This window comes from Pelophylax lessonae (assembly GCF_965119305.1).
Source record: "Pelophylax lessonae genome assembly, chromosome: 2".
Lineage (NCBI taxonomy): Eukaryota > Metazoa > Chordata > Amphibia > Anura > Ranidae > Pelophylax > Pelophylax lessonae.
In genome coordinates, this window is record NC_138769.1 from 319,627,931 (window position 1) to 319,653,577 (window position 25,647).

The 25,647-nt window shown below is 46.0% G+C and overlaps 1 protein-coding gene across 5 annotated transcripts in view; it reads left to right on the forward strand.

Moving 5' to 3' along the window:
• RPS6KA1 (ribosomal protein S6 kinase A1) overlaps positions 1-25,647 on the forward strand; it is a 261,494-nt gene that overhangs the window by 179,122 nt on the left and 56,725 nt on the right. For all 5 annotated transcript variants that reach the window (XM_082246058.1, XM_082246059.1, XM_082246060.1 and 2 more), the window contains one exon: positions 4,255-4,336. In XM_082246058.1, coding sequence (XP_082102184.1) covers positions 4,255-4,336 — 82 coding nt within the window. The remainder of the gene's footprint in view (positions 1-4,254; positions 4,337-25,647) is intronic.

A 25,647-nucleotide genomic window follows, 5' to 3' on the forward strand; every position in this document is an offset into this window, starting at 1 on the left:
CTCCAGCAATGTTCTTTCTTCTGATGTGTGACTGTCCGGGGTCTGCTTACAGGCTTTTTGGGGCGGTGCAAGACCTTTTACTTTATGGGTGATTTTTTTTTTTTTTTAAATTTGACAATTTTTATTGATTTTAATACATATACAAAACAAACTAACATAAACAAAAGGGAATTTATTTAGGACACAGATACCAACACATATTAAATCATTATGATATCGGCTCCCAGTTACCCAAAAAAAAGTGGGGGGGAAAGCATGCCTCTAAGGCATTTTCCCATATCGTTAAAAAACCACCAATGCTCAAACCCCAATCTAATAAGTGTATATCTGTGAAAAAAACACTAATGTGCATACGTGTCCCCCGCTTAATGTTTTCCTACTCCCGTAGCGGAGTAGAAAAATGAACCAATAAGCACCCACAAAAAAAAAAAAAACCCTGTGAAGAAGGGGCATGTGCCCCTACTGACTCTTGGAAACATTACAAACTGTGAATCCGCATGGAAAAATTGTGAACCATCTAATCCTCTGCAATCCATTCCCCCCCGAGGGGAGGAAGAAGAAAAAAGAAAAAAATAAATAAAAAAAAACACCCCTGTGAGGAAGAAGGGGCGAATGCCCCTAATAAACTCTTATAAACAATGCAAACTGTGAATCAATATGAAAGAATTGTGGATAATCTAATCCTCCGCATTCCATTCCCCCCAAGGAAGAGGAAAAAAAAAAAAAGGGGGAGAGAGGGAGATGCCAAAAGATGGAAAGAGAAAAAGGAGGGGAGGGGGGGGAAAGGGAGGAGTCCGGGCAGCGATTCTTATATTATCGCCGAGCCATTAAAGTGCACCCATGGTAACCATCTAGCTCTGGTCTCTTCCTCTGTATTTTTCAAAGAGGATGTAAGTTCCTCCATCTTATGGATCTCTTTTACTTTAGAGTACCATAATTCCATGGTGGGCGGCTGGGTTTGTCTCCACAAAGCAGGTATACACGCCTTTGCAGCATTCAAAAGTCTAAGGGTCAGTGATTTTCTGTATCTTTTTAAAGGAAAATCTTGTTTACCTGTAGGAGTCAGAGAAACTGCCAATTCACGTTCCCATTGACATATAAATGGCAACTGTTGGCCTTCTTGTTCTTCTGATAGCCATGTATAGAATAAAGATATCAAATGTTTAGGTGGAGTATTTGAAATACATATCTTTTCAAAGGGGGTTAAGTTACGTGGAACGTACCCCCTTTGCTGACATGTCTTAAGAAAATGTCTCAGTTGATATATGCTGAAATAGTCAAGGTCACTGTCTGGCCATGTTATTTCCTCCTGGGTAGGAATAAGGCCTCTCTGCCACACATCATATATGCGCGTCTTACCGATCCGTGTCAGGCGTCGGATTTTCGCATTCATACATCCTGGGGGAAATTCCGTGTTGCCAAATGTGGGTATCATCGGGGAGGGGGCTGGTGCTATTTTGAAATGCTGTTGAATATGTCGGGTTTCTCTTAGTGTCGTCCCTATAGTGGGGTGAGAAAGAATCTTATCCGTGGGAGAATAAATTGCCCACGGTGCTGGGGGGGTCAGCTGTCCCACCTCACCGACTTCCAACCCAACCCAGCGTTTATTGGCCATATTACAGTTCCAATCCACCATCCGCGTTAAATGAATGGCCCTGTAATACCGGAATACATCTGGTAGCCCTATCCCCCCCCCCCCCCCCTGTGATTTTGTCAAAGATAAGGTCTGCAATCGGATCCGAGGAGTCCTGGAGTCCTAAGGGCCCAAATAAAAGAGCAAAACATTGCCTTCATCTGATGAAAGAAAGCAAGGGGGATTGTTATTGGAAGAGTCTGCATTACATACAGGATCCTGGGCAGTATATTCATTTTAAGTGCATTACACCAGGTTAAAGTTAATTGCTGCCATGCCCTCAAATCAGTTTTAATCTTCCCTAATAAGGGAATAAAATTTTTCCTATATGTATCTAGCGGATCCGCTGTAATTTGAATCCCCAAGTATTTTAATGAGCCCTCAACCCAGTGAAACGGGAAGGATGTACGCAATTGAAGCTCCTCCAGAAATGGCATAGCAATGCTCATTGCTGCTGACTTCGTTAAGTTAATCTTATAGTTGGCGAGTGTTCCATATATTCTGAGTGCCTCTAAAATATTTGGGAGTGACACAGTAGGATTGATGACGAAGAACACAACCCTGTGTTATTCGCCACGGACCCACAGCCCAGTAATATCTGGTGATCCTCTAATTGAACACAGCAGGGGCTCAAGTGTTAAAATAAAAATAAGTGGGGATAATGGACACCCCTGCCTAGTCCCGTTCGATATAGAGAAATAATCTGATCTCCACTCGTTGGCGCGTACTGCTGCTGAAGGATTGGCATAAAGGGATAGAATATATGTCAACATCTGCGGACCTAGTCCAATATATGACAGGGTGGCCTCGATAAAATTCCAGGCCACCCTGTCAAAAGCATCTGTTGAAAGCAACACCATCTTATTATGGGATTCATGTGCCGCATAAATGATGTCTAAAACCCGGGTCGTATTATCCCTTGCCTCGCGTGATGGTACGAAACCCACCTGGTCAAAATGTATCAGGTGGGGGATATAGGGCAGGAGGCGATTTGCAAGTATTTTTGCCATAAGTTTTGTGTCAGGTTAGGAGTGAAATGGGGCGGTAGCTGCCACATAATAGAGGGTCTTTCCCCTCAAGTATAAGGGTAATATATGCCCTTAGTGAGTCTGTGGGCAGTACCGACCCATCCTGAACTGAGTTCATATGCCTCAGAAGAGGTTGTATCAAGTATGCCTTGAAGTGCTGATAGTAAGGCAGTGTATGACCGTCTGGTCCAGGTGCTTTATGTGTTTTGGACTGTGCTTTTGCTGCCACCAACTCATTCTCTGTAATCTCACCTTCCATGGCTGATGATTGTTCCACTGACAGTGCAGGCATTCCAGAATCTCGGAGATAACACTCTATCTGTTCTAGCTTTTTTTTCCGGCCCAATTTTCCTCCCTCTGAGGTCTGTAAATTATATAGGGAGTGGTAGAATGCGCAAAACTCGCCCGCAATCGCCGACGCGGTATGCACATCGCCCCCACCAACCTTCTTTATGTGGGAGATATGTGTTTGTTTCCTTGGGCCCCTAAGTGCCCTTGCCAACATCGCCCCCGGTTTATTTGCAAATTCAAAAAAATATCTTTTTGACCATCCCTCATGTTTAACACTGCTTTGGGATGTCCCAATGGTTAAGAAGATCATGAGCTGTGTCCGTCAATGAACGAAAGAGAAAAATGTGATTTTCTTTGACTTACCATAAAATCCATTTCTCTGATCATTGATGGACACAGCACCCACCCCTCTGTGGAGTTTTGATTCTTCTGACACTGCTTGTCACAAAACAGAGTACATATATCAGGGAGAGGGAGTATACCCCAGAGACTGCCAATAGGCGTAGCCAGACACTTTTTCTGCCTAGTTTCCTACTCCTGTAGGGGGCAGTATAACCCAATGGTTAAGAAGATCAGGAGCTGTGTCCGTCAATGAACATCAGAGAAATGGATTTTACAGTAAGTCAAAACATCCCATTTATCTAGAGTGCAGTTCTCCGTCGCTTACCTAGATCGAAAATACTTTTTTGTTGCTGTAAATTGTGACTGTGTTAATCCAGACTTGTAAAAATCACTGATATATCCACTACAAGAACAGTCATGTTACAACTAGAATACATCTGTATAGAGAGCTATGATGTCAGCACTCATGTCTGGAAAATGGTGGCATTACACTATTTTTGAATGAGGTTTAATGCAGGGTTTTTTTTGTGATTTATGAAAACGGAACACAACTGGATTGGGGCATCCTCGTGTAACTCTGAAAAAGAAAATACTTGAGTGCCTTTGATGGATTCCTATTAAAGGCCAGCAGACTAATTGAAGCAAACTGTTTCACTGCAGCCATCTTTCATCCATTCAGGTTTCAACAGTTTATAATTGACCACCAGAAATACATTAGAGGGCAGCTATCAAGCAAATTAGTGACACAATTAGTCGCAAATCAGGTTGCATAACCTTCAACAAGGTCTGACAGATTTACAGACTTGTGCATTTGTATTCCTTTTCAACAGTGTGCCAAGTTCTGAAACAGATTTATTACTATATATTATTACTGATTTAAATGTTTTTATTTTTTTCCTCACCTGTTTTTATTATTTCTCGCCTTTTGCCTTCTCAATCAATTTGTTTTTTCATCTGCAGGTGTTTCTGGTTCGAAAAATTACTCCACCTGACCATAATCAGTTGTATGCAATGAAAGTCCTCAAAAAGGCTACGCTGAAAGGTGAGCAGCTGACAAAAACACTTCCTTTTCTTTTCTATAGTTACCATTTTTATTTTCCAAGATCACATAAAGCAGCAGTCTCCAACCTTTTTTGGCACCAGGGACCGGTTTAGTGGCAGCCAATTTTTCCAGGGACCAGGTGGAGGGGCGAGGGGGGGGGGGGGGCACAGATATTTACTGATTTTGGTGATTTGGTCCTCAGACCCCTTTACACCACAACCCCCCCCCCCCCTTACAGCACAGTCCCTCTTTTATATCCGTGTAGTGTTCCACAGTCCCCCTTTACATCACAGGTTGCCCCTTTAAAGCTATCCACAGTGTCCTAAGTTCCCCTTTACATCACAGCCCCCCTTTACAGTAAAATCCTTTTCTTTAAATTAATGTAACATGGAGTGCACTGTAAAGGGGCACTGTGATGTAAAGTAGCCTGCACTGTAAAGGGATGCTGTCACTGTAAAAGGGGGGGGGGGGGGGCTGTGATGTGAAGGGGACTAAGGACACTGTGGAATCTCAGAGGCAGTTATCAACCGAAGTGTCCTCTCCTGCATCTCCCATCCGGCCACCAATGTCATCCTATCAGCAGAGCAGGGGGTGGGAGGAGCTGAAAATCTGGATGGAGGATGGGAGCTGCCCAATTTAGCTTGTTTTTAAGTAGGTGATTATTTGCTTGTTAATTTAAAGACTCCCTCTCTGTATAGCTCTCCAGCTGCTCCCGCCCTTTGCTCTGGTGATAGGATGACTCCGGTGGCTGGGTTGGAGATGCAGGAGAGGCGGCTGGGTTGGAGATGCAGGAGAGGACACACAGGCTAAGTGGCACAGCAGGAGGTGAGCGGCAACCACTGTCAATGATGGTCCTGTCCGGACCATGGTCCCGGTCATCAACAGGCCATGGACTAGTAGCGGTCCACGGCCCAACTGTTGGGGACCCCTGATATAAACTATTGCAAAATCGATTTACAGCTGGTCTGCGGAGCCACTGGTTTTGTCCAGGACTCATAATTCACCCTTTCTCATAAACTCTCCTCACATCTATATTTAGGTGGGATAATGTACTCTGAGGGGATGCTGTTGTAGAGGTGAGGTTATTTAACTTGCATTACCACAGATGGTGCATTCTAACTTTATCTAAACCCAACCACTAGAATTTTATATATTGCAGCCTACCAGTCTTTTTATATATGGTGGCAGCATCAATTAAAGTTTTCAGGCTAATAAAATTTTCAGCAAAAAAACAAATATTTGTTGCTCTTGCTAGCTATTCAATTTCCCTGTCCCTTCCTGTTAGTTCAAAAGCACATAGGGTCTTATCTAGCTTGTGTAAACTTCTAGTTTCAGCAATGCACCTTGTAATGGGGATGAACAAAGGCAGGCATGTTTAAAATACAGCCTTTGCGATAACCATGGCTGCCCCCATAGATACAGTGATAATTGTAGACACAAAGAAACAAGGAATGCTGTGACCAGGTGAACATAAATAGAAAAAGGTCTGAAAATAAAAAACTAATGCAGACACCACACCAAAGGGCTGGTAATTTGCAATATATTACTTTTCTTTGCAATTAAGATACACTTTAATTGTAAGTCACTGTAAACCTGAAAATGGGAAATCAGTAGATAGGCATTAGATCTGTTGCCAAAGCTTTGCAAAGATCAAAGCAAAGATGACACAAATAGTTTCCTGAACTTCCACAGACAAACAAGTCTTTTCGGTAAAGCTGACAATACACTTGTCAATTTGATGGAGCAACTCAATTTTTGTTTTCCTAAATCACACGGCAATTGATGCATAAAATGGTCATTTTGATTGACTACAAGTAGATAGGATAAACCTTGCTTTTGATGAAAATGCCATAGTTTTCCTAATGTTTGATTCCAATTTTCAGTAAGCTGTCCATTTATTACCCAGCTTCAACTTCATAATCAACCAAATTCTGGTGGCCAATGGAAGTTGTGGATGGTAGAGTGCTTAGTTTCTTGTAATCACTTGCAATCAGAATTGCAATGGCTCAAACTTGGTCAATGGGCTTTTAGCTTGTGTTGATGGCATTTGTTTGACATCAGTTTGAGATGCTTCAGAGATCATTCAGAATACATTGACGATTTGAGGGGTACAATTGACTTTCGTCTGAACTGCATTTGACCTGCTTCAAGTGGGTTTTGCATTCCCCTTGACTTGTATGGGAATGCATAACCCGCTTCAAGCAAACAAATGTCCATCAACATAGGTCCTAAAGCTGTACAAAAAACAGTGCCGATGTTAAAAAAGGTTGCAATCTATAGTTAGTGATCCAGATTTAAGTTTTGTTGAGCTAACTTTCAATAATATAAAATAAGATGCAGCTATGGTTTACTGCAGTTTGCATATCTTCACCGCTACTTGCATTGTCTTATTGGCCAAGCCCAATATTGTGAGTATAATGAAATGTTACCTGTATCACAGCTTCTATCGATTGTGATTGCCTATTTAAAAAAAGGTGCAACTCTTATTCTTTCTATAGTAGATTTTCCGAGCAAAGCTTTTTCCTGTCAAAGAAGAATGTATGACAAAAAGTGTCCACAAAGTCTCTTGGGAAATCAACACTTCTGGGAGTGTAGTTCTCCTTCGTCCTCCACAGCTTTCGCTGGTTCCTTCTGCTGACCTCCACGTTTATTGCAGGAGACAGAAGTGACATGGAGGTCACCATGAGGAACAAGAGAGAGCTGTGGGGGACAAAGGGGATTGACACTTCAGAAATGTTGACTTTCCAGCACAATTGGGGCTACCACCACTTAATGAATAGAGCAGCGTTCAATAACACCGTAGACAAGAAGTACGTTTATGCATTGTCCATTTATTAATTAAGATTACTGTAGTAACAGGGTCCATTTAAACTGTGTATTGCTATATAGCCACTTAGAAGAGATTAATGTAAATAAAACTATGACCATTACATTGCAGAAATAGGCACAAAAAAATGTGCATTCATGTATCTTAATAAGCAAATCCACCTAAACATACTTTGGGAGCCCCCAATCCTAGGAAACGAATATAAATGCAGCCTCTACTTTTGCTATGCTTGATTATATGCTCTGCCTACCCCACCATCATGCTAACCACATGAATACAATAAGATTATAAGTTTTGCATCTTTTCTTTTTTTTTTTATCAGTAAATATTTAATACATGGTGCACCGATGACTAAAAGAGCAGAAACTATTTACTTTCTGTCCTTGCCTGATTGACCATTTTGCTGCCAGAGCTGTTTTTTCATTTTTTTGCACATGTTTAAAAAAATATTTTAGGCCTGACGATTACATAACAAATCCCCAAACATTATATATTTTCTGAAAAATAGACACCCTAAAATGGTCATGGTAGTTACAATTTTTTTGTCACACAATATTAGATCGGTGCTTTATGAACTACTCTAAAAACGTGTGACAAAAAAAGGCTGCCCTGAGTAAATGTATACCCAACACGTCAAGCCTTAAAATTGCATATATGGTTGTGAAATAAAGACAAACCCTACATTTTCCATTGGCAACCCTTTACTTCTGGGAATCACTTGCAATTTGAATTGTGATTCCCAATGGCTCAAACTTTGTCAATGAACTTTGAGCTTGTGTTGATGGCATTAGTTTGGAATTAGTCAGAGGGAGGCTGAGAGGGAGGAGGGAAGATGAGTCACTCCTCCTATTGAGCTCTTTGATAGGGTTAACAGACTTTTAAAATAAAATCTGGTGACTCCTTACTGACTACTCCTCCATTTGCAGCTACAACCCCAAAATCATGCCCTCGTTTTAACACATGCTCAAACAATTGGTCACTAACTTCTGGAATCAGAAATTCAAGTTTAAATAAAAAAGGCACCAAGACATGCATGCATAGTTAGAAAGGAAGGAAAGCAAAATGCTGTGTGCCAACTGGAGGTGTGATCAATAAAGTGGGTGTTGCTAGCTTTAGAGGTCTGTAGTAAGGAACGCAGGGTTTGGGGGTCTGTAGTAAGGAACACAGGGTTTGGGGGTCTGTGGCAAGGAATGCAGAGTTTGGGGGTCTGTGGTAAGGAATACAGAGTGAAAATTTTTACAACATTCCCATTTGACAGAAATCAAACGTTGGCCACACATAGATTGAAGTTCTGCCAGTCTGCCAGAAAAATGTTTGTTCTGTTCATGTACTAGAAAAATTTTGGAGTTTGTCTTTTTGAAAATTTTAATTTTGAAAGTCTGAATCGGATTTTGAATGTTGTGTACACACTATACAAAAATCAAGCAATCGTGACTCATACAGATTTTTTTTCTTCCAATTTTCTTACTGTATGTACCCTACTTAAAGGGGCCCAGCAGATCTCCAGCTCAGTAGCACCCTCACTCAGCAGATCTCCAGCTCAGTAGCACCCTCGCTCAGCAGATCTCCAGCTCAGTAGCACCCTCACTCAGCAGATCTCCAGCTCAGTAGCACCCTCACTCAGCAGATCTCCAGCTCAGTAGCACCCTCACTCAGCAGATCTCCAGCTCAGTAGCACCCTCACTCAGCAGATCTCCAGCTCAGTAGCACCCTCACTCAGCAGATCTCCAGCTCAGTAGCACCCTCGCTCAGCAGATCTCCAGCTCAGTAGCACCCTCGCTCAGCAGATCTCCAGCTCAGTAGCACCCTCGCTCAGCAGATCTCCAGCTCAGTAGCACCCTCGCTCAGCAGATCTCCAGCTCATTAGTACCCTCACTCAGCAGATCTCCAGCTCATTAGTACCCTCACTTAGCAGATCCCCAGCTCATTGTTTCCCTTGTTCAGCAGATCTCCAGCTTATTATTACCCTCGCTCAGCAAATCCCCAGCTCAGTAGTAGTACAGCTCTGCTGATGCCCAGTAGTATCCCCACACACTCAGTAGTATCCCCAGCTTTGCTGATCCCCCTGCTCCTTAGTAACCCCCAGATCTTCTGATCTCCCCCTCAGTAGTAACCAGCTGTTCTATAAATATTATCCACACAGGGACAGAAAGTGTGTTGTTCCCTGGATTACTAGGTGAAAATAACCACTTGCCGACCACTCTACAGCAGTTTTACTTCCGGGTATCGGGCACGAGTGCATGCCACTATTGGCTGCGGGAGCTGATCAGCAGGTCCCGCGGACCCGATGTCCACCGGCACCTGCTGATCGTTCAGTACACAGGCAGAATGGCAATCTGCCTATGTAAAAAAACAGGTGGATCCCCGTTCTGTCAGTAGGGAAGGCATTGATCCTGTGTTTCTGCAAAGCCAGCCAGTGTCATTAGTTGTAAAATATGCACTGTCACTGTACTAATCACTTGTTAGGGTCACTGGTCCCCAAAAAGTGTCAGTTAGTGTCCCAACTGTCGCTGCAATTTTTCAGTCCCGCTATAAGTCACGATCACCGTCATTAGTAAATAATAAAATAAATAAAAATATCCCATTGTTTGTAGACGCTGTAACTTTTGCGCAAACCAATCAATAAACGCTTATTGGGATTTTTTTTTGCCAAAAATATGTAGCAGAATACATATTGGTCCCCAAAAAGTGTCAGTGTCACGACTGTTGCTGCAATTTTGCAGTCCCGCTAGAAGTCACGATCACCGTCATTAGTAAATAATAAAATAAATAAAAATATTCCATTGTTTGTAAACGCTGTAACTTTTGCGCAAACCAATCAACATACGCTTATTGGGATTTTTTTTTTTACCAAAAATATGTAGCAGAATACATATTGGCTTAAACTGATAAAGAAAAAAGGTTTATTTTTTCTTTTTATTGGATGTTTTATAGCAGAAAGTAAAAAATATTATTTTCTCTTTTGTTTACTGACAGATACAGCTTCAAATCATCAGACCATTGGGTTTATGCTCCTGCTCTCTAGGAGTAGGACTAGGCGGAAACCTTTTTGGTTACACCCCTGGGGCCGTCCCAGAGGGTATGCCATCATTTCTTGCTCTAGGACTTCCAGTTTTTTCTGCCTAGTTCAGGAGTGAGGACCTGGCTCTCTGCTGGGATCTGCGGTCCTGGCATTTTTTCCTATTTAAATGGAGTTTTTTGCTTTTTCTTTCTTATTTTTGTTCCTGTGTGAACTACAATTAACAGCCGGACTGGGCGAGTCACTTTAAATTTTTTCCCTGGGGTCCAGGGTCCTGTGCAGCGCCGCGTGGTACCGCCATTTTTCCGTGGTCTCTGCGATTCCCGGTTCGGCGCCCATGTTTTTGGTTTCCCCATAGACTTGCATTGGCGGCCATTTTCCTGTAGTCAGAGACGGTGCTGAGGCTATGGGGCCTCTAGTGTCAGATCAGCGCTTCCTCTTTCCAGCAGTTTGGCAGATCGTTTTGGTGCTTTCCAGCTCTGGTGGTGAGGCTCTGGGGGTATACTATCCTTCCTTGCTGTATACAGCGCCGTGGATGTGCTGCTTCTTGTAGTGCCACAGTGGTGTACAGGGGGAGGGGCCTCCCATTTAAATAAATAAAATAAATTAAATACATTATTTGCTGAGCAGCGGTTCCGCTTAATCTTTTATGGTCAGTCCTGCTTAACCCCTTTAGCTCATTATGGAGCCTGGGGAGCTTGTTTCACCACCCAATCCACTCCTGGAAGCTGCGGGAGCCTCTGGGTCTCAGTCTGCCCTGGCAGCCCTGCAGTCACTAGTAGCCAAAGTAGATATGGCCCTGCAAAGGAGACCTGGCAAGAAGCGCCCCCACCTTCACCTGTGTCCTCTGCTTCTCCGGATTCTGAGGTCGATTTGGCCGCCGAGGAGGAGAGTCAGCCCACTGGGTCTGCGTCCACGCACGCTGAGTGCTCTAATAGTGAGGAAGACTCGTCCTCCTCTGCAGCCCTGCATGAAAAAGCTCTGGTGGAGGCCCTGATTGTATCAGTGAAGGAAACTTAAAAGTCGGCGACGCGGGTGCAATTTGCACCCGCAAATCTTCCAAGGTGAATAAGGTTTTTCCCTATCCTGATGATTAACTTTTTTACTTATTGCACTTTAGTTTATGAGGTTTAAAAGGATGAAGTTCACTGATGGTATGCAAGCTTGGATGCATGGGGCCCTTTTTATGTGCAGTGTTTTGTGTGACTGTGTTTATTTGTGTTTTAAATTGAGTGTCACATGGGATCCCCTTTTTGCCAGCTGTATTTTTTTAGCGGCTCACATTGTTTTGCCAGCCTAAGCTTTCAGAAAACAGTGTTTTGCATTAATTCCGGTGTTGAGCTTTATCTGCATCTTTTCCTTAGGGGCTTCACCTCGTGGAACCCCGACTACTTTGTTTTTCCCTATCCTGCCTATTTTGACGAGATTGTCACTAGTCAGTGGGGTTCCCCAAAATGTATGGTTTGTATACCAAAGCGTTTTGCTAGAAGATATCCCTTTGAGGAGTCTCATCTGAAGAAACTGACGGTTCCACCATCGGTGGACTCTCAGGTTTCCAGGCTGAATAAGACCACACTTTTGCCGGTGGAAGATTCCCCGTATTTTTAGAACCCCGTGGACAAAAGAGTGGAGACTTTGATCCGGTACCTTTTTCACTGTGGCTGGTTCATTTTTAAGACAGGTATTTGCTATAACCTTGGTATCCCAGACCTTAACGGAATGGGCTAAGGTTTTGCGCCAGGATCTGGAGGGTAGTCAACATCCTGAGCTGGCGGATCAGTTGATTCAAGGGTTACAGGGTTTCTGTGACGGCGGTGATTCTTCGCCGCATGATCTGGTTGAAGTACTGGTCAGCTGACCAGGCTTCTAAAAAGGTACTGACTGATCTTCCCTTTGTAGGTGACTGTTTGTTCGGTGCCTCTATTGAAGAGATCATTAAGGGCCTTATGGGAGGCAAGAGTACTTGGCTTCCACAGGCTGCCAAGGGCAAGGAACCGCGACGTAAGAGGGGTCCCTTCTTTTCGGCTCACAAGCGGCCCTTCTGTCCGTCTGGATCGCAGGAAAAGGGATCAAGATCCACCCGTAACTTTGCGGGAGACTCCAAGAGACCCTGGAATGGTAAGTCCAAAGTGGGCGCGTCTGGTTCCGCAGACAAGCCTTCCCCAGCCTGAAGGGGCACCCTCACCCGCTTCTGGGGTGGGGGACGTCTTTGTCTTTTTTCGGATCTGTGGACCTTGCTCATTCAGGACAAATGGGTCCATGAAGTGATTCAGTTCGGTTACTAGATCGAGTTTCGGTTCTTGCCCCGGGCAAGGTTCTTTCCCTCTATGGAGCAGTGCAGGACCTGTTCGCACAAGGAGTTATTGTGCTGGTTCGGAACGTTTTCAATGTTTTTATTCAAATCTGTTTACAGTTCCCAGGAAGGAAGGCAAGGTTGGTCCGGTCTTGGATCTCAAGGCTTTGAACAACCTTGTGCGGGTTCAGAAATTTTGGATGGAGTCCATTCGCACAGTAGGTAAGGACGCTTACCTTCATATTCCAATATATGTCAGGCATCAGCGTTTTCTTTGTTTTGCCGTGGGCGAGGAGCACTTTCAACCCCTTACCCTTTGGTTTCACTTCAGCTCCTAGAGTGTTCACAAAGGTTTTGACCCCAGTGTTGGCCTTGTTACGGCAGATGGGGATCGTGGTACTGGGTTACCTGGATGATCTGCTTCTGCGTGCAGAGTCTTCTTCGGCTCTAGAAGCCGACTTGGAGGTGATGGTGCGAACTATGCAGGAGTTCGGGTGCACACTGAATTTTCGGCTCCTGTTGTCAAACCATTGATTGTCTCTCAGGACTTGCATGCATGTACTGGGTCTGATGGTCTCTACCTTTTGAGGCGGTTCCGTTTGCACAGTTCCACACCAGACCTTTGCAAAGGGAGATTCTGATCAAATGGAACAAAGATCAGCTGTCAATGGACAATCTGATTCTGTTGAGTCGAGGTTTGAGGGAATCGCTATGGTGGCTCCGTTCCCCGGCCCTGCATCTCGGAAAATCCTTTTTTCCCCTGTATTGGACTGTAATCACCACGGATGCCAGTCTGTCTGGATGGGGAGGTGTCTTGGGAGTGTGTTCGGCCCAAGGTGATCAACATCCTGGAAATTGGGGCGATCAGACTGTCTCTCAGTGGACGGATCGTCTGCAGGGGTGCCCTGTGCCGATACAATCACACAATGCTACGGCTGTGGCATGTGTCAATCATCAAGGGGGCACAAAGAGTGCCCTGGCATCCCGGGAAGTGGCCGGCATCTTGAGGTGGGCAGAACAATATGATCCGGCCCTCTCTGCTGTGCGCATTCTGGGGGTGGAGCATTGGCAAGCGGACTTTCTCAGTCGGCAGACGTTGGATCCAGGAGAATGGTCTCTTCACCCAGGGGTATTTCATCAACTGTGTCTTCGGTGGGGGACCAACAATGTGGACCTGCTGGTTCCCACTCAACAGAAAGGTGCAGAGGTTCGTGTCAAGGTCTCTGGATCCTCTGGTTGATGCCGCAGGCGCTCTGGTGACCCCTTGGAGTCAGTATCATCTGATTTATGCCTTTCCTCCTATTCAACTTCTATCGAGACTGCTATGCAGAATCGAGGTAGAAGAAATTCCAGTCATACTGGTGGCACCAGACTGGCCTCGCTGGTCCTGGTACACAAGCCTGGTAAGGCTGGTAGCAGACGTCCCTTTGAAACTTCCTCTCAGGGGAGATCTTCTTTCTCCGGGACCAATCTTCCATCCTGCTTTATGGTCGCTGGCTTTAACGGCGTGGCTCTTGAAAGCCAGCTGCTGAAAGACAGGGCTGTCAGAGTCAGTGATTGCTATGCTGTTGAAGGCTAGGAAATCTACTTTTAGGAAGGTTTATCATCGAGTTTGGAAGGCGTACATTACTTGGTGTGATTCGCAGGGAGTTTCTCCCCTCTCCTTTTCTGTGTCTCGCCTGTGGGAGTTTCTACAATTGGGTGTAGATCAACATCTGGCTCTGGGCACCATCAAGAGCCAGATTTCTGTCTTGGCTATTTTTTCCGAAGGCCATTGGCGAAGTCCTTGGTTCACACTTTTGTGCAGGGAGTTCGCCATCTGGCTCCTCCGGTGCGATCACTGGTACCTCCGTGGGATCTCAATTTGATTCTGTCAGCGCTTCAAAGTAGTGATCGACTGATATCGGTTTTTCGTTGCCGATACCGATAGTTTGGCCAATGCATATCGGTATTGACCAATATTTTTGTACAGTTAAAATGTTGCAAAATAAACACAAATTTAGACACAAATCTGTTACTGAACATGTAAAACGTTATTTATTAGCAATTTTAACATCAAGGGCTTGTTCTTCACACCTTAACTGCATGAGAACTGATAGGAAAACTTTAATTGCAGTGAAATTTAGTTTTTACATCATTCTGATTGTGCATGCCATTAATGCATAATAAACTGCTGCAGTAGTGCAATCACTCACTGCAATAATTTTAAATCACTTCTGCAGTGCAGTCAGTGCAAAACTGCTAGAAAAAAAGCTAGGCAACACAACAGCTACACAGCGAATTGGATTGAAGTCAATGCACTACCTCTGCAGTATGGCACTCACTGCAACTCCTGCAGTCAGTGCTAAACTGCTAGAAAAAAGCAAGGCAACAGCTACACAGTGGATTGGAGTCAGTGCCAGTGGACTACCTCTGCAGTAGTCTGCAGTCAGTGCAAAACTGCTAGAAAAAAATCTAGGCAACGCAACAGCTACACAGTGGATTGAAGTCAGTGGACTACCTCTGCAGTAGGGCACTCACTGCAACTACTGCAGTCAGTGCAAAACTGCTAGAAAAAAAGCTAGACAACAGCAGGACAGTGGATTGGAGTTGGACTGGAGTCAGTGGACTACTGCTGCAGTAGTGCACTCACTGCAATGATTTACTGCAGTCAGTGTAAAACTGCTAGAAAAAAAGCTAGGCAACAGCTACACAGTGGATTTAAGTGGACACTACTCTTTTCAATACTCCTAGTTAAGTAGAACAATATTATACTGCAGAAAGCACAACATTTCAGCATGTCCAACTCCATGGTCACCTGCTGCCACTTCATAAACATGCTCAGGAGTAGAGGAGGACAGAGGAGCAGAGAGAGAGGTATCTTCTAGCATGGGAAGCAAGTCTTTTGTAGCGTGCCTCATTTTCTTCCCACCACTGAAGAGGATCACTTCTTCTGTCAATTTCTGGTTCCTGCAAATAGAGATGAAGTTCATCATCCATGCTCAGATTCAGAAGAAATTGAATCCTCCGCATGAGGCCCCAATAAAACACTGAAAATGTCCTAATCAATTCCACCACGATGAAGAAGATTCTCTTCTGTTCGTTGACTTACATATTCGCTAAATAGTGATCTTGACTTGTCTTTTCGGCAGGAATCTCCTGTTGAATATCTTCTGTCAGCCATTGTTTTGCCTTTGCCAATACATCATCAGAAGAGAAAGCATTATTCTTGTATTGAGGATTCAAAAGACTTGCAAGCACAACATTTTAAATCTGTTCATGCTTCTCAAAACATATATCAATCAAAGCTCTTTGGCTTGACAGACCATTTGAAAGTTGGAGGGTGTTGTGTGCCATGACATTGAGGTATGACATATCATCAAGCAGCCTCATCATTCCTTTCCGCAGGTTTGCTCCACTGTCTCGAAGTAGCCCAAACATCACTCTGTCTTTGTTGATTCCCCAGTCTTCAAGCTTGCCTAGAAACAATTCTGTACTGTACTCAGTGTGGGATCCTTGCATCACTTTTTTATCCAACACCAATTGCCTTTTTGTCCATCCGCTGTTAATGAAGTGGCATGTAAGAATCATTAGTGACTCGGTTTGTCCTGACCAGCAGTCAGTCGTGAATGAGAGGGAGTTGCTAGCATTCTCTGGTTGCAGCATAGCCTTTACTTTGTCAACAACCTTTTGGTGAATCTTTCCCAGCATTTCTGTTCGATAATAGTTCTCACTCTTCAGTGTGTAGCTTGGTTCAAGTATGGACATCAGCTGCTTAAATCCTGAGTCAGACACCATTGTAAATGGCTTGTTATCAGTGACAATCATCTCTGTGATTACTCTGTCCAGCAGTTGGGATCTTCCATCTGAATCTAGACTGTGACACATGTTTTTTTTTTCAGAAACATATCTGTTATTGTTGCCTGGGATATGGGAGGAGGTATTTCAAAATCACATTGATATTCATTTTGTTTTTCTGTGCCGCATGATATAATTCAATATGATGAACTCTTAGATGGGCCCAAAGGTTTGTTTTTTTTGCAGTTACCGATCCCATGCTTATGTTTGTACATGTGTTGCACACTGCTGCTTTTCCTGGAGAGGGTTGAGACGAGAAATAGTTCCAGACCACACTTTTACTTTTTCTCTCCTCATCAATGTCCATTTCAATTTGAAAGACACAAAAAAGATTTTAAAAAATGGCTTGCTGAAGTTGCTGGCACCCTGTTGTGGGTTGGTGGCTGTTGCTTGGCAGTGTGGGTTGCTTGCTGGCACCCTGTTGTGGGTTGGTGGCTGACGCCTGGCAGTGTGGGTTGCTTGCTGGCACCCTGTTGTGGGTTGAAAGGCTGACACCTGGCAGTGTGGGTTGCTTGCAGGCACCCTGTTGTGGGTTGGTGGCTGACTCCTGGCAGTGTGGGTTGCTTGCTGGCACCCTGTTGTGGGTTGGTGGCTGACGCCTGGCAGTGTGGGTTGCTTGCTGGCAGCCTGGCACCCTGTTGTGGGTTGGTGGCTGACGCCTGGCAGTGTGGGTTGCTTGCTGGCAGCCTGGCACCCTGTTGTGGGTTGGTGGCAAACGCCTGGCAGTGTGGGTTGCTTGCTAGCAGCCTGGCACCCTGTTGTGGGTTGGTGGCTGATGCCTAGCAGTGTGGGTGGGTTGGTGTCGGTGGCACCCTGTTGTGGGTGGCTTGCTGGAACACTGTGGTGGCCGGATGGCTGGCTTGGTGTCACTCACCCTGGCCTGTTGTGGGTCGGATGGCTGGCGGCTGCACCCTGTGGTGGGTGGCTGAGGCAGCTGGCTGCACACACACGAGGCTGTCCAAGGCGTGGGAGGCTGTCTTAAGGCAGAGAACGTGTGCAGCGCACGGTGAAATGACATCGGGTATGGGCGCATTAGAAGGTAGAATGTGTGCGCACAACATACGTGATGACGTCACGGCAATATCTGTAATCCAAAGGCCGATTCCGATATATCGGGAAAGTGCAAATCGGCCCTCGATATATCGGTGTTGCCGATAATCAGTCAATCTCTACTTCAAAGGCCTCCCTTTGAAAATATTTGACAAATTCCTCTGCTCACTCTGTCACAGAAGGTGGCTTTCTTAGTAGCTATTACTTCCGCATGTCACGTGTCGGAGTTGGCTGCGTTGTCCTGTTGGTCACCTTGGTGATTCAGAGGGACAAAGTGGTGTTACGACCCTGTCAGGCGTTCTTTCCTAAGGTTGTCTCAGGGGTTCATTTGAATGAGGACATTGTGCTACCATCCTTGTGTCCTAAGCCTAAACATCCTAAGGAAATTGCCTTACATTCATTAGATATGGTAAGAGTGATTCAGGTTACCTGGCGGTGACTGAACCGATTAGGAAATCTGAATCTTTGTTTGTTTGTTATGCATGGACCTCGTAAGGGGCAGGCCGCATCTGCTGCGACCATTTCCAAGTGGATCAAGGAGACGGTGGTGCAGGCCTACTCCATTAAGGGTCAGGTTCTTATTTTCCGTGTTAAAGCGCATTATACGAGGACGCTTGGCGCCTCTTGGACCTTCCGTCATCAGGTGTCAGTGGTTCAGGTGTGCAAGGTGGCTACTTGGTCATCTTCGGATGCGGCGTTTGGCTGCAAAATTTTGCAGGCTGCGTTTGTGGAGGCTTCCGCTTCTTGAGGGGGAAAATGTTTTCTGCTGGTGAGCTCCAGTTCCTAGTTGAGCTCCCGTTACCTGGTTGGCTATGTTTAGCCTTGTTGGGAATTCTGTGTTTGCAGTGTTTTTTCCCACCACTCGTGTTGCACTGCTTTGGGGACATCCCAATGGTCTGAAGACATGAAGCTGTGTCTGTCATTGAATGAAACAGAAAACTGGATTTTTGTCTTAGTGTAAAATCCAAGGTTCACTGACAGACACAGCACCGCCCCTCTGTTGGGGTTGAGCTATTTGTTCTTCTGACACTGCTTGTTACAAATTGGGAGTCCTACAGCAGGAAGTGATGGTATACCCCCTGGGACGGCCCCACGGGCTTAACCAACCTAGTGTAGCACCACCCCCGCAGGAGCTGCTGATTAGATTATTGGGTCTACGTCCTGCCTTCCAACCCCTGAAATTGGCTCGAACCCTCCCTAGGCACAACTGACACGAAATGGGACTATAATACCAAATGGCTACAGGAGAACACAGTTCAGGATATATCACCCCAATAAGTAATAATAACTTGTTACCTTTCTCCAGCCGCAGTCCCTCTGGGTGACACAAGGTGCAACACACAGACTTTTGCTTAACCAAAGTAGCTTTACTGAGAGTTAAAGTACAAGTTGACTCCAAAAGACATCACAAGAGTCAACTAAGAAAGATAAAGTTATTGACACAATAATAAACAATATGATTAAGATAGCTATTTTTGTATACTTATGCAACTAAAAGATAACTCATAGGCTTTCTTTTAGCCAATTCAGGCTATACTTTACACACGTCTAGTCTCTTGTATCAGGTAGGCAGAACCTATTTGAATCCCATACACAGTTCCTTCCTTTTGGTTTGGAATCTTCGCTAGCAATCGTTGGTGCACAAGCTATTTGTAATCCGAAAGTAAGGATATATAGTCAAAAGGGGTGAGAAAAAAAAAGGTTACAATCACCCGCAATGTTACTGCGTAATTGGGCGTATTAATCTTCTTAGTGGTGCATATATAGGCCCCTGACACCTTATGTACTTGTGTTTAAATGCTTAGTCTCCTGGAAGGTGCACTAGGCCGCTGAGTGTACTGCGTACTATCTGAAGTGTAGTTAGCACCGGCTAAAGTTACTTTCTTCCAAGCGAGAAACAGATTTGGGCATGTGCCCTGCTCACCAAACGGCCTCTTTCTTCCCGAGCTCTCCACCTCCGATTTCTGTCACCAGCCGCGCTTGTGGTTAGATGTGGGCAACACCAGTCTCTGCAGAGCATCAATGGGTTCTCTGGGAAGGCTCCTTTACTGAAGATGAAATGCTTCCACTCCGTCACTTCAGGCTCAGGCTTCAGGCCTAGTCCGCAGCATCAGCCCACAGCACTTGCTTCCTTCTAGCTGTTGTGTCAGGAGACAAGAGAGAGAGCCTGGCTCCTCCCTTCCTTTATAAAGCTTCCCCCAAAAGGCTGTGCGGTGAAGCAATGCACCCTGGTGTTCCAACTGAATTGTGGGTATCGTAGTATCTGATGAACATCACCAAGCTGCAGTGTGGCAGTTTGGCCACTAGAAACTTCTGATGAAAACCACCAAGCTGCAGTGTGGCAGTTTGGCCACTAGATGGAGCCGAGTTTCTTCAAAATGTTATACAGTCTACTAATGAACAATTGTAAATGGGAGGATGCCCGCTACACACTCCCCCCACTTTAGAAACTTTGGTCCCCAAAGATAACGACAGCATGTATCCTGTCACATACGTTGAAAAAAAAACAATCAACTCATGCACAACGGTAAACCATGTCCCTTATCAGAAGCAGAGTTCAAACCCAACAACTGCACATTAAAACACAGGGCCGACAGCGGAACCTCCCACCAATTGTTGGGGGAGGGAAGGTGGTTCTGTTCACAAACCCCCGACACTTGAGTGGCTTGTACAGATGTGCCTGGGGGTGAGCTAGGGTTGTCCTCCACTAAATCTGCAGTGGAAGAACTAGGCTGATCAAGAGTTCTCTTAGAAGTAAGGATAGCTTCTTCCGAGCATTTCCCCAATTGGTCGTAAGTTAGTCTTTTGGGTGGGTGAATGACTCTTCTTTCCCTCTGTTCTTTGGGAGTCACCATCTTAGAAGTGCTGGAACCAGCCGCTCTTGGGGATTCTTCAAGAGCTTCCTCCTCTAGTCCCAACGCATTGGACTCTGGGGTTTCAGAAGCAGTTAATTCTTCTTCAGAGAAAGGTGCAACCTCCTCCTCAGGATGTTCACCATCAGCTACTTCTTCTGTAAGCATGTGGAAAGGCACAAATTCAGGAGCTTCTGCCCGAAGGGTTCCTCTTTCAACCAGTTCGGATGAAGACAGGTACGCAGTCGTGGGTTCTGGTAACTGAGATGACCACATCCAATCAGGTACCTCCTCTTCATCTTCCAGATCTTCAATTGGAGAATCTCCATCCCTCACATCTGGAAATGCTGTTTGAGATCTGGTAACTGGCCTGTGCCCTTGAGACGTTGAAGGGACTTCATGTGAGACTGGGTCAGGAGGTAGGCGAACTGCTTCTGAGAGAGGTAATAGGTGGTTCCTATGCCAAGTCTTCAGTGGGCCCACTCTCCCTTCCGGCCTAATCTGATACACAGGAAGGTTTGGCAGCTGCTTACAGATGACATAGGGCTGGGATTTCCAACGGTCAGCCAACTTGTGTTTCCCAGGGATACCCAAGTTCCTCAACAACACTTTATCCCCTGGCTGCAAATCCTGGATCCTAACTTTCAGGTCAAAGTTTCTTTTGTTTCTCAGCCCCCGTTGATCAGATGAGACTTGGGCTTTTTCGTAGGCCGTTTTTAGGCTCTTCCTCAACCGGTCCACATACCCCTTGTGAGATGCTGCTGAGGTGTGATCAGGTGATATGCCGAAAGCCAAGTCCACTGGCAGCCGAGCCTCCCGCCCGAACATTAATCGGTATGGGGAGTATCCTGTAACATCATTGACAGTACTATTGTAGGCATGTACGATGGCAGCTACATGTTTACTCCAGTGCTGTTTCTTTTCTGAGCTCAGGGTCCCCAACATGTTCAAAAGAGTCCGGTTAAACCGTTCAGGCTGAGCATCCCCTTGTGGGTGGTAGGGAGTAGTCCTAGTCTTTTGGATGCCTAACAAGTCTAGCAACTTCTTAATCAGCCGGCTTTCAAAGTCTCTTCCCTGATCTGAATGGAGGCGTTGCGGTAAACCATAGTGCACAAAGAACTTTTCCACTAATACTTTGGCCACTGTTGTGGCTTTCTGGTCTTTTGTTGGAAACGCCTGGGCGTATCTGGTGAAATGATCTGTTACCACAAGGACATTCCCTTGACCACTCAAGTCAGGCTCCAGGCAAAGGAAATCAATGCACACCAGTTCCATAGGCCCCTGACTTTGCAGATGGCCCATTGGGGCTGCTTGACGTGGCAAAGTTTTCCTCTGGATGCAGCGAGCACAAGAACGACAGTATCCTTCAACTTCACCCCGCATACAGGGCCAGTAAAACCTGTCTCTCACAAGTTGGAAAGTCCTTTCAGGCCCCAGATGACCATGATTGTCATGGAGAGCAGCCAAGACTCCTTCCCTGAATTTAGCTGGTAGGAACAGTTGCCACTTCTCTTCCAGATCATCAGAGGGGCCCCTTCGGTAGACCACCCCTTGGCGTATCTGTAGCCGGTCCCATTCTTTATGCAACAATCGGGCTTCCCGAGGGGAGTCTGTTAGAAGCAGCTCAGGGCGCTGAGTCTCTATGGCCTTCAGCAAAAGTTTCCCCAAAGGGTCTTTTAACTGCTCCTTCCTCAAGTCCCCTTTCGATAGCCTAGGCAAACCTTCTTCTTCAACCTGGGTCACCCTGCAATAACACCTGGGTACTCCAGCAGCTGAGACCCCAATCTCTTCGGCTCTTGCTCCTCCACTGGATCGAAATTCCGTTCCCTGACATAGGGCGCGCACTCCCTTTGAGGTCAAGTGGGCCCATTCTTCAGTAGGATCGTTGGGGGCATGAGACCTTCTGGAGAGGGCGTCTGCATCCCTATTCCCAACACCTGGTCGGTATTTTAAACTGAACATAAAGCTAGAGAGAGCGGCTAACCACCTATGTCCTGTAGCGTCCAGTTTGGCAGTGGTCAGCAGGTAGGTAAGTGGATTATTATCCGTTTTGACTATGAATTCTGCTCCATATAAGTAATCTTTCAGTTTGTCTACTACAGCCCACTTCAAGGCCAGGAATTCCAGCTTGTGTGTGGGGTAATTCCTCTCGGAAGGTATCAGACTTCTGCTCACATAAGCAACGGGCCGCAGGTGACCGTCATGCTCCTGGTACAACACCCCACCTAGCCCATCTCTGCTGGCATCGACATGTAGTTCGTAGGGTTTTGAGGGGTCTGCGTAGGCCAACACAGGGGCAGTGGTCAGGCTCTTCTTCAACTGAATGAAGGCTTCCTCACATTTCGAGGTCCACTGATCCTGAATAGATTCCTTGGGCTTTCTAGGCCCCATGGCGGGTTTCACTGGTTTGACTAGTTCTGGAACATCATCTTCCCCTTCGGTTCTGAGTAATTCATTGAGGGGTCGGGCAATTTTGGCAAACCCTTCCACAAATCTCCTGTAATAGGAGCAGAAACCCAGGAATGATCGGAGCTCAGTCACATTTGTGGGCCTCGGCCAGGAAGTAACAGCATCCAGCTTCTCTGGGTCGGTGGACACTCCTTCTGCAGACACAATGTGACCCAGGTAATGGACCGAGGACTGGTAAAACTGGCACTTCTCCGGAGAAAGTTTCAGGCCTTCTTCATATAACCTCTTTAGGACCTTTTCCAACCTCTCTTCATGCTCTTCTAGGGTTCTGCCGAACACAATAATATCATCCAAGTATACCAGTACCTCTATCAGGTTCATATCTCCAACAGTTCTCTCCATCAGTCTTTGGAAGGTGGCTGGGGCTCCTGACAACCCTTGAGGCATGCGGTTAAACTCAAAGAACCCCACGGGGGTGATGAAGGCTGTCTTCTCCCTATCCTCAGGGTTCATGGGGATCTGGTAGTATCCGCTCTTCAAGTCCATCACACTGAACCACTTGGCCCCTGACAAACTTTGTAAAGCGTCTTCAATCCGGGGGGTGGTATACTGGTCTGGAATAGTCCTTCTGTTCAGTGTTCGGTAGTCGATACAGAGCCTCAGGGACCCAGTTTTCTTCCGGACTACCACTATTGGAGAAGCGTACGGGCTCCTGGATTCTCGAATAATCCCTGTTCTCTTGAGTTCCCCCAACTGCTCCCGTAGATCTTCTAAGTCACCCAAGGGAACCCGTCGGACTCTCTCCCGAAAGGGTTTATCTTCATGTAGGCGGATATTATGGGTGGCACTCTTTGCACACCCCACATCGAATTCATCTCTAGAGAATATTTCTTTCCATCGAATCAGTTGGGCCCTGGCTCTCTTCTTCCATTCCGGTGGGAGGGCCGTATTTCCAGAGCAGAGCTCCTCTATGGTGATTTCGCCCCCGTCTTCCCTCTTCAAATCTGATGGGGCAACTGGGGTGGCCGGGTTCACCTGGCCCAACAGCACCCTGGCCGGCACCTTCACCGGAGTAGTAGCAGTATTTCTGACACTCACCAAAACCTTCCCATGACTTTTCTGTAATGCCTTCAATGGGATCACTTCGGGGATCACTTCTATCCCTTTCTGTGCCTCCGATGGGCCTGATTCAAGAACCATGAAAGGGCCTGGCTGCTTCCAAGTGAGCTTGACAGAAGCCCTCAAGCAGGTCACCTCTCCCGGCTGCAACACCTTCTCTGTTTTATCCAGCTTCCAGATCTTTCCAACTCCTTCGGCAGGGGCCTTCTGTTCCAGACTAGTTGTGTCAGCAATCGCCTGACTAGGTCAGTGTTGGTCCCTATAATGAGGGAACTCTTATTGGCCCCTGGTGGGCGAGGGCATACCACTGCTAAAGTATCGAAGGTTTCAGCTTTGCCAGCCAAGGAGGGGTCAAAAGTTAATTTGATTGGCAAATACCCGTCATAGGGAAAACTTTGTGTTCCAATACCCCATATCTCCAGGTCTTCCAGCCTCTGCAGGGGCAGATGTTTGAGGTGTCTATCGTAGAAATCCCTATACAGGAGAGTCACCTGGGCTCCTGTGTCCAGTAAAGCCTTTGTATAAATTCCTTCCACTTGGATTGAGACTACAGGGGAAGGCCCCACTAGCTTGACAGGAAATTCTTTTGGAGTAGCCCTTCTGCCGGGCTCAGCTACCTGCACCCGTACTCCTTTCCTTTTTGAGTTTCTACCGGGCCTCATCTCCTCCTGGGCCTGGTGTGCATTGATTTCCCGCCTCTTATCGGCCCAAGTCGTGGAATGAGAGGCATTTAAAGAGGGCCTTACTCCCTGACTGTGGCTCTTAAATTTAAGGGATCTCTTGGAGTCCATTAAAACTGTTGGGCGCCCGGTTGACTCCTTCACCGGAGCCCTCTGAAGTTTTCCGCCGGCTTGCGGTGTTTGAAGGCAGCCTCCTCTGGACTGGGACATACTCCTCTGACATGCCCTACCCCTCCACAATTGAAACAGGTTATCGGCCTCCTAGGTTTCTGTTCTGGTTCAACACTGGAACTAGGGTGTTTAGCAGGCTTCTCTTCTGTGTTTCTATTAGATAGAGCAGATGCCTGACTGTTCAGGATGGATACCATTTCTATTAGCTGTGACACCTGAGTCTTTAAGAGCTCAACTTGTGAGTCGCCTTCTTCCGCACTTATCACTCTAACTCGGGCGGTTGTTTCCCGTTCTTGGCTCTTCCTTTTGTTATCCAACATGACCTCTTCTTCCCGGACCATCCTGATCAGATCAGGGTACTCCAGGATGCCACCGTCCTGGCGAGTTCGCAACAGTATAGCAATAGGGTCTAGAGGTTGAGCTCCCCTCAGCACCTGTTGTGCTCGAGTCTCATCCACCTTCCGGGGATCCAACCCTTTTTTTAACAGAATCTGATGTATGATCCTATCCAGACGCCCGATGAATTCAGACAGTTTTTCTCCTTCCTTCTGGTAACAGTGCTCCAGTTGGTAAAGAAGTTCAGTAACCTTTTCTGTCCGGCCAAACACATCTTGTAGAATATCCAGATAGTCTTGTGCAGTACAATCCTTCTTGCTTAGCTTGAGGTTGCGTACGGCCTCCAATGCAGGCCCCTTCAAACTCTCTGTGATTCGCTGCTTCTTATGCTGTTCTGGTATCTCCCACTCCTCCAAGGCCTGAGTAGCGTTATCTAGCCACTCCTCGAATCCATCTTCCACTGAGGGTACAGGTTGCTTCCCAGAAAAAGTTCTGAGCTTCCTGTATCCAGCCATCAGATAGTTTGGAGGATCCTTGTTACATTTGGCTACTATTTCCCCCAGGACAGCGCATAGTTCTGAGCTAAGGGTAGTCAAAGGTGGTGCACTGAATCCCTCCTTTTTGGCACTTTCTTCTGTGCTCAGTCCCCCTGTAGTAGTGGGTATAGGGTCTTCCTCTTCACCTTCTGGATGTATCAGGAATAACTCTACTTGATCTA